Source organism: Salmo salar, chromosome 06 (genome assembly GCF_965601325.2).
Source record: "Salmo salar chromosome 06, fSalSal1, whole genome shotgun sequence".
NCBI lineage: Eukaryota > Metazoa > Chordata > Actinopteri > Salmoniformes > Salmonidae > Salmo > Salmo salar.
This window is the reverse complement of record NC_138296.1, coordinates 48,087,857-48,097,167: the sequence shown is the minus strand read 5'-3', so window position 1 is coordinate 48,097,167 and position 9,311 is coordinate 48,087,857. Positions and strand designations below refer to the sequence as shown.

General features: G+C 43.2%; 1 protein-coding gene across 2 annotated transcripts; it reads right to left on the bottom strand.

The window, feature by feature from the left end:
- Positions 1 to 288: 288 nt before the first annotated feature.
- LOC106607481 (BEN domain-containing protein 6) lies at positions 289 to 7,063 on the bottom strand. 2 transcript variants are annotated; one of them, XM_014204472.3, is made up of 7 exons: positions 6,695 to 7,063; positions 6,462 to 6,560; positions 5,755 to 5,814; positions 5,508 to 5,613; positions 5,030 to 5,301; positions 3,868 to 4,054; positions 289 to 1,105 (listed from the first exon to the last, which is right to left on the bottom strand). In XM_014204472.3, exons 1-7 carry the CDS (start codon positions 6,809 to 6,811, stop codon positions 939 to 941), a joined length of 1,008 nt encoding a protein of 335 aa, XP_014059947.3. In that variant the 5' UTR covers positions 6,812 to 7,063; the 3' UTR covers positions 289 to 938. The 2 variants fall into 2 exon arrangements, with proteins under 2 accessions (XP_014059947.3, XP_014059948.3); XM_014204473.3 differs by lacking the exon at positions 6,695 to 7,063 and having other exon boundaries at positions 6,126 to 6,560.
- Between the last annotated feature and the right edge of the window lie 2,248 nt (positions 7,064 to 9,311).

Here is a 9,311-nt window from a genome sequence, read left to right as displayed (position 1 = left end):
GTCCTTTTGAAAGACAGCTGAATCTTGTGGCCAATATCTGGTAAAGTTATTGGTCTCCAGTTGCATTGGCATAATTGTTAGGTAATAATTAGGGGTTCATTTTGATGCAGCATACAACGTAAAGAGTAATCATTAGAAAATAATTGTTTGTTTTACAAGATACCATTTCTAAAATGTCTCGAGGGTATCGCTGCTATGATAGCATGACGCGAAAGTATCAGTTCTAGTTTCGTCTAGTTCTAACAGAATAATGTTTAAAAAATTGTTTTAAAAAAAGCACAATGATGCTTTGGGAAAAAAACAGTCATTTTTTTATTCAGCAAAATTGAAATTAATTCAATACTAAGGCTAGGTTCATTTCACGAGGTCAATGACAATACTGTAAATCAAACTGAAGTGACACAGAGTGCAGCGCAGCTTCGCTGACGGCTATGCTGTTCAGGACTTCTGTTACGACTTCTCTATAGAGCACCAACTGACTGCTACCCCTTTCACAGAAACAAGAGTACTAAACTTGGTAACAAATCACTTGCCATCTACTAGGCCTACTACTGCTGGCTGGCTAGCTGGCTGAGGCTTGACAACGATGCCAGAGGGCAGAGGAAGAATAAGCTACAGTATCATCTAACTTCACCTGAGCAGTAACTAGTCTTGATCAGACTGGAGTCCATAACACTTCCCCTGGAATGATCACGTTGTCAGACAAATAGACTCCTCCCTCACTAGCCTATTTCTCCCCCAGCCCAGAGACGTGGCTGGGAATGGACAGACAAACAGATAGACTAGACTGGTGTTGATAAGGCTGCTCCATTTTGGTTCCCTCTCACAGCAGTTTTTACGCGAGTCTCCCTCCCATAATTGCACTTTAACCTGGACAGAGGCGGGGCACTTCACTCCCTGGGTGGAACAGGGGGTGGGGTTCGGCGGGGCCACACCGCTTAGGTGTAGAAAGTAGTCTCCGCCCCCTCAGCCCCGGCCTCTGGCTCCACCTTCACGGCCAGATGAGGCTTCTTGCGGAGCCGCTTGGCTTCGTTCTGCAGCTTCTGGCGGATGTAGCCCTTGATCTCCGAGTCTGTCTTCCCTGGGAAGTAGTGCTGCACCGCCCCTGTGGGTGAGAGGTCAAAGATCAGAAACCTATAGAGATGTAAAGTTATCATTACTTTGGAAATAACCCGTTTTTGCATGGACATTGCCATTGAGGGGTTCCACCATTTTAAAGGAGTCAACTGGGTGGGGATTCCTATGGGTTGGGAGCGATCAGCCAATGATCAGAGCATTGGCAAATCAAATCAAATCAAAATGCATTTGTCACATGCGCCGAATAAAACAACGAAGAGGCGACTCCGGGATGCTGACCTTCTAGGCAGAGTTGCAAAGAAAAAGCCATATCTCAGACTGGCCAATAAAAATAAAAAATTAAGATGGGCAAAAGAACACAGACACTGGACAGAGAAACTCTGCCTAGAAGGCCAGCATCCCGGAGTCGCCCCTTCACTGTTGACGTTGAGACTGGTCTTTTGCGGGTACTATTTAATGAAGCTGCCAGTTGAGGACTTGTGAGGTGTCTGTTTCTCAAACTAGACACTCTAATGTACTTGTCCTCTTGCTCAGTTGTGCACCGGGGCCTCCCTCTCCTCTTTCTATTCTGGTTGGAGCCAGTTTGCGCTGTTCTGTGAAGGGAGTAGTACACAGTGTTGTACGAGATCTTCAGTTTCTTGGCAATTTCTCGCATGGAATAGCCTTCATTTCTTAGAACAAGAAGGCTGACGAGTTTCAGAAGAAATGTATTTGTTTCTGGCCATTTTGAGTCTGTAATCGAACCCACAAATGCTGATGCTCCAGATACTCAACTAGTCTAAAGAAGGCCAGTTGTATTGCTTCTTTAATTAGCACAACAGTTTTCAGCTGTGCTAACATAATTGCAAAAGGGTTTTCTAATGATCAATCAGCCTTTTAAAATGATCGACTTGGATTAGCTAACACAACGTGCCATTGGAACAGTGATGGTTGCTGATAATGGGCCTCTGTACGCCTTAGTAGATATTCCATTAAGAATCTGCCATTTCCAGCTACAATAGTCATTTACAACATTAACAATGTCTACACTGTATTTCTGATCAATTTGATGGATAAAAAAAATATTTTAATGGATAAAAAATTGCTTTTCTTTCAAAAACAAGGACATTTCTAAGTGACCCCAAACTTTTGAATGGTAGTGTACATACAGGTGGTACTGGTACTGAGTCAATGTGCGGGGATACAGGTTAGTCGAGGTAATTTGTAAAGTGACTATGCATAGATAATAAACAGCGAGTAGCAGCAGTGTAAAAACAGAGAGGGGGGGTCAATGTAAATAGTCTGGGTGGCCATTTGATTAATTGTTCAGTTGTCTTATGGATTGGGGGTAGAAGCTGTTAAGGAGCCTTTTGGTCCTAGACTTGGCGCTCCGGTACCGCTTTCCGTGCGGTAGCAGAGAAAACAGTCTATGACTTGGGTGACTAGAGTCTTTGACAGTTTTTTGGGCCTTCCTCTGACACCATCTAGTATATAGGTCATGGATGTCAGGAAGATTGGCACGAGTGAAATACTGGGCCGTACGCATTACCCTCTGTAGCGCCTTACGGTCGGATGCCGAGCAGTTGCTATACCAGGCGGTGATGCAACCGGTCAGGATACTCTCGATGGTGCAGATGTAGAACTTTTTAAGGATCTGGGGACCCATGCCAAATCTTTTTATTCTCCTGTGGGGGAAAGGTGTTGAGTACCCTCTTCACAACTGTATTGGTGTATTTGGACCATGATAGTTTGTTGGTGATGTGGACACCAAGGAACTTGAAACTCTCGACCCGCTCCACTTCAACCCTGTCGATGTTAATGGGGGCCTGTTCGGCCCTCCTTTTCCTACAGTCCACGATCATCTCCTTTGTCTTGCTCACATTGAGGGAGAGGTTGTTGTCCTGGCACCACACTGCCAGGTCTCTGACCTCCTCCCTATACGCTGTCTCATCGTTGTCGGTGATCAGGCCTACCACTGTTGTGTCATCAGCAAACTTAGTGATGGTGTTGGAGTCCTGCTTGGCCACGCAGTCGTGGGTGATCAGGGAGTACAGGAGGGGACTAAGCATGCACCTCTGAGGGGCCCAGGGTTGAGGATCAGCGTGGCAGATGTGTTGTTGCCTGCTCTTACTACCTGGGGCCAGCCGGTCAGGAAGTCCAGGATCCAGTTGCAGAGGGAGGTGTTTAGTCTCAGGGTCCTTAGCTTGGTGATAAGCTTTGTGGGCACGATGGTGTCTTCGTCAGCAAATCGTTTTGCCTAGTTTGTAAATGGCTTTAAGCTGTATCTTGCGGGCACAATAAATGAATGATAAGATTTGGTTTAAGACTCCAGCACTGCAGGTGGCGATAAATCACCAATATTAGCTTGACACTTTTTTTCAAACATCAAACACATCAAAATCTGTAAAATGGAGAGAGCCTCAATGGCGCTGCCCATGTTGTCAGATGCCATAACGGCACAGATACAAAGTTGAGATCTCTATACATCTCTATGCCTGTACCAAGATTATCGCGGTCTATAAACGACAGTTCGAGTCCCAGGCAATGGCTGAAGTCAAACGGAAATAACAACACTGTTACAGTAGTCATTTAGCCGACGCTCTTATCCAGATCGACTTACAGTCACTGCTTTCACATAACTTTAATAGTTGATGTGAAAAGTATTTACACTGTAGCACGAGGTCAGGGCGGGAAGTGTGACATGTTCAACTGCGGTATGGGGGTGTGCCTAGCTGTTATGAATGTTTGTGTCTAGCTTTTATGGGGGGGTGTGTCTAGCTGTCTCAGGCTGCAGTACAGACGAGACCTTACTCAGTATTGCCTGGATCTCGTCTGCAGGCAGGGCAGGCTTGGGTTGGCCCCTCTTGTTGTTGACGATGCCGGAGATGGAGTGAGAGGCCAGGCAGTCCCTTTCATAGAGGCCCCGGAGCAGGTCATTGGTCAGCTTCTGGGCAGTGGTCCCCGTGTTACAGCGGTCAAGCAGCTCCGCAGTGATGAACTGGAAGGTATAAGACATTAAGTTGCATCTTTAAAATTGTAGTGGCCCATCCCATTTTAGAGATACAGTGGGGTCTGTAATTATTGCACCCTTGATAAAGATGAGCAAAAAAAGACTGTAGAAATTATACAAATACTGAGCTATACTGTATGCTAAAACAAAATGGAAATTATATTATTTTATACTAATACAATTGCTCAGAGAAAGAGATAGGGGTCAAAATGATTTTGCTTCCACTGTTCCTGGGGCCCTTGTTATGGTCAACGGCATCATGAGCTTTACTCAGTACCAGGACATTTTAGCCAAAAACCCGGTTGCCTCTTCCAGGAGGCTGACACTTGGCCTTAAGTGGATCTTCCAGCAAGACAATAACCCCAAGCACTAATCAAAATCCACAAATAAATGGTTAATTGACCACAAAATCAACATTTTGCAATGGCCATCTCAGTCTCCGGACTTGAACCTCGTTGAAAACCTGTGGTTTAAAGGATATCAAGGATCTGGAAAGATTCTGTATGGAGGAACGGTCTAAGATCCCTCCCAACGGTCTAAGATCCCTCCCATTTTATAAAAAGTCTGTGTCATTATTCTCACAAGGGGAGAGTGCTAGAGTATTGAAAACAGGGGTGCCAATAATTTTGACACCTATATTTTATTTTATTACTTGTTAAACAAAATCTCTTTCTCTGAGCAATTGTATTAGTATAAAATAATTACCTTTCCCATTTTTTTGTTGCATACAATATAGCTCAGTATTTGTATAATTTATTTTATACAGTCTTTTTTGCTCATCTTTATCAAGGGTGCCAATAATTATGGACCCCGCTGTATATTGACATTCTGCCATAAGACCAAGACCACAGGCCTATTCAGTCAACTTCAAAGAAAACATATCATTTTGTATATTGCATGACATCAAAAGTGACTTCTAGTACAGTTTTTAACCTCTCCCGAAAACTTAAAGTGGTTCATCACCTCCTGATAGAGAGGTGGTCCGTTGATCTGGGAACCCCCCTCATGAGACCCAGGAGGTTGTCCATTCTGGTGGGGGTGGAGGGGCTCTAGTTTGGCTGCCCAGCACCCGTTCAGCACCCCTGGAGAGGCCAGCAGGGCCGACGTTGTCATGGCACCACTCCTCACCAGGATCTCAGGCATGCTGGGAGATGTAGTTCTGCGGTCCGTGCTGCTCGACCACACCTCCGTCCTCTCGATCAGGGCCTCCAGGTTACGTGCCAACTTTCCACACGCTAGCATACGATAGTATGGCAGTCAATAGCATGAATCCCACAAAATTCAAGTGATTAAAGCATCCTGGATTGCTCTTAGGCACAGATGTAGGAACAGCTTACCCTCCCTGACTCATGACCTTAATCATTAGCAGGGAAAATTTAAAACTGAACTTAGATCAGTGTCTAAGGGCAACTTCCTCCTACCTCTCATGCCTGGCCCTCACCTGTGAGGCATCTGATTTGCTCCCTCAGGTTGTCCATCTCTCGCTGCATGCTCAGCACCATGGCAACCAGGTCAGCCTTTGAACGTGACTGTAGGCCTCCAAGACCCTTTAGAGACATTAAGAAGTCAAAAAGTCATACATTGAAAGTCTAAGCCACATGCACGCACGCACGCACGCACTCACACACATGCACTCACACACACACACGTGCACTCACACGCACTCACACCGCCATCAGCCAGTGTACCTCTGCCATGAAGTCACCCTCCTCTATGCGTTCCACACTGGGGTTGTCAGACACTGGTACCTGTTTGGAGATAAGAAATCACTCATATACATTGTCTCACTTGTATGTAATTGTCACAGTGTTTTTTATTTTATTTATTATATTATGTATAGTCAGCTATGGTCTGCTATGGTGAAAAATCATAGCCAGGTTGAAACATCAGAAAATCCCTGTGACGATACCCTATTCTTCTTCATAAATTATTTTGTCTTGACAAAAAGTAAATAAAGTTTCATTGTCAAGCTATGATTCAGCATCCTTCCTTTATTTAGGAGTAGCAACAACATGTTACTTGTTGCTGTCTTGGCTTGTCGTTCTTTTCACCACCTCACCTTGCCAAAGGCTTGTGCTCTCCTCCTCCTCTCCGTCATTGAGATCAATGGCTGCCCTCATCATGCCCCTCTCTCACATAAGCGCCATTAGGACAAAACACAGCTGAGAGGTGAATGCTCTCTGTGCCACGACTACTACAACCTTGTGGTTCCAAGTTGTAACCCCTTAAGTGAGGAGGTGGGGTCCTATATTACTAACGTACAAACTGGATTTATGTCGGTCGGTCAACATGCGAATATGATGGCACCACAATGAGCAGACGCGTGCCAACCCCGACAGATAATAGAGAAAACTTTGTCGCAAAGAAATATGATATATTAATAGTCGACCCAAACCCTTGTTTTCAACTTCTGGAGAGCGATGTTGCATGGTGGATTCTCTTCTACGTTCTCATTCACCGGGTGTGTGTGCTTTCTTCTCTTCTGCAGTCTGTGCTGTAATAGACAGTCCGGGTAGGGTAATTAGCGACATAAATCGTGAGCGACAAATACTCGCCCCTCACGGAATGGGCAGTTATCGTTACTGTATGACGACCACACTACAAATAACCGTTAAAACGTTTACGTACACATAGAGGCTGGCTGTGCGATGTCGTGTTGCCAAAGTCTTCATATTTGGGGTCTTCCTCCTCCTCTTCTTCATATTCGAGGTCGAAAATGCGCTTTGCTATTGTTTTCCTTCTCATCTTTCTCCCATTATCCTTTCCCCCCACTGAAACACTGGCTGCTTCTTGAACATGCTGGTCAATACACTGTGCTCGGCTCCCCGACTTTCGCGTCAATGCTGGGTAGGCACCCGCATCAACCGTGGTGCGGGGAACAATATTTGTTACGGTTGTTCTACTTAATGTACTTATTGCATCTCACTTAGTAGAACTGTGTTCAACACACTTGATTTAAGCTGTTTTTCGGTGAAATGTACCGTGGCATGACATGGCAAGATTGGACAAAGCCTGCTCAAGATGAAAGCAGCAGTTATAGCTTTGGGCGTGATCATGACTTTCAAGTACATTTATTGTTTAATTATTTAACAATTATGTGAATGGGAGGGTTTATTCGAAGAAGTGCTCTATGTGAATTTCAATTGCATTACTAGGCTATAGGGTACTAGGGGGTAACTAGCCCCCCCCCCAAGATTTTTCTGAAAAGGGGCTTTTCTAAAAAAAAGTTACCCCAGTAGAAGATTATGGGATAGGGTTTCACGCAAGTGTGTTAAAATAAATTGAATCCATTATATTAAGAAATGATTTAGTAAGTAATACTTAAAAGCTAAGTCTAGTTGTCTTATTTTAATTATTTAAATAAAATATGGGGGGAAATGTTGTTGCACATGTCACAATTAATATACGCACTATGAGCAGATATGATGTAAAGTCCCTCTTTTTAACTCACCTGCACATTAATTTCCTTTGTTCTTTCTTTGTTGTTCCTTTTCAATACAATCCATTATGTACAATTGCACAAAATATTATTTGAATATTGCAATATGTTTTATCCCAGCTGTCTTTAAAATGACATTCAGGAGCAAAAGGTTTTCAATACTTGTTTTTAGTTCATAAAAAAAATATTAATTGGAATATTGGAATGGAATATATCTAATAACATTAAATAACATTGGAATATAACCATTAATAAGAATAACTCGTAACTTAACTTATAAATTCAGTCTAACATTGATGTGGCAACTCTCTTATGCTCTGCTATTGCTCAATTCTAATTTGTACATAGGTCACAAATAAAGCTATCCCCGGTAAAATTGGAGCACAACTCATGAGACCACCTCCTGCACTGCTCACACCTAATTCAGTCCCCACCTGTGACTGAAAACAGGGGGTGAGATGCCAATTGAAAGCTCTCTCTTAAAAACGTAGCTAGCTATTTAGCTATATGACATAAAATTGCTGCGTAAAATAGCTAAAAGGCTATAAAGTAACATTAACTGTAAAGCTATCAGTCACTAGTGGAAACATTAACAACTGCAATTAAGTCACGTTATCTTTTTTTATGTATTTTACCTCAGATGATCTAGTAGTAAGGTTGCTAGTTAGCACTCCTAGCAGCTCATGCTAACTAACTTGCTGGCTGGCGTAGAATAATAGTGAAGACATCAAAACTATGAAATAGCACATATGGAATTATGTAGTAAACAAAAAAGTGTTAAACAAACCAAAATAAATATTTGAGATTCTTTAAAGTAGCCACCCTTTGCTTGATGACAGCTTTGCACACTCTCTCAACCAGGTTCATGAGGTAGTCACTTGGAATGCATTTCAATTAACAGGTGTGCCTTGTTAAAAGTTAATTTGTGGAATTTCTTTCCTTTTTAATGTGTTTGAGCCAATCAGTTGTGTTGTGACAAGGTAAGGTTGGTATACATAAGATGGCCCTATTTGGTAGAAGACCAAGTCCATATTATGGCAAGAACAGCTCAAATAAGCAAAGAGAAACAACAATCCATCATTACTTTAAGTCAATCTGGAAAATCTCATGAACTTTGGTTTCTTCAAGTGCAGTCGCAAAAACCATCAAGCGCTATGATGAAACTGGCTCTCATGAGGACCACCACAATAAAGGAAGACCCAGACTTACCTCTGCTGCAGAGGATAAGTTCATTACAGTTACCAGCCTCAGAAATTGCAGCCCAAATAAATGCTTCACAGAGTTCAAGTAACAGACACATCTCAACATCAGAGGAGACTGTGTGATTCAGGGCTACATAGTCGAATTGCTGCAAAGAAACCGCTACCAAAGGACACCAATAATAAGAAGAGACTTGTTTGGGCCAAGAAACACGAGCAATGGACATTAGACTGGTGGAAATCTGTCCTTTGAGATTTTTGGTTCCAACCGCGGTGTCTTTGTGAGATGCAGAGTAGGTGAACAGATGATCTCTGCATGTGTGGTTCGCACCATGTAGCATGCAGGAGGAGGTGAGATGGTGTGGAGGTGCTTTGCTGATGACACTGTCAGTGATTTATTTAGAATTCAAGGCACACTTAACCAGCACGGCTACCACAGCATTCTGCAGTGATACACCATCCAATTTAGTTTGCGCTTAGTGGGAAAATCATTTGTTTTTCAACAGAACAATGACCCAAAACACACCTCCAGGCTTTGTAAGGGCTATTTGACCAAGAAGGAGAGTGATGAAGTGCAGCCTCAGATGACCTGGCCTCCACAATCACC

Coding starts and splice junctions, on each gene's coding strand:
- LOC106607481 (XM_014204472.3), bottom strand. CDS start 6,811: ATGAGAAGGAAAACAATAGCAAAGCGCATTTTCGACCTCGAATATGAA. Junction 6,561..6,694: donor CGCACAGCCAGCCTCTATGT/GTACGTAAACGT, acceptor TGTCTATTACAG/CACAGACTGCAGAAGAGAAG. Junction 1,106..3,867: donor CGAGATCCAGGCAATACTGA/GTAAGGTCTCGT, acceptor TCTCACCCACAG/GGGCGGTGCAGCACTACTTC.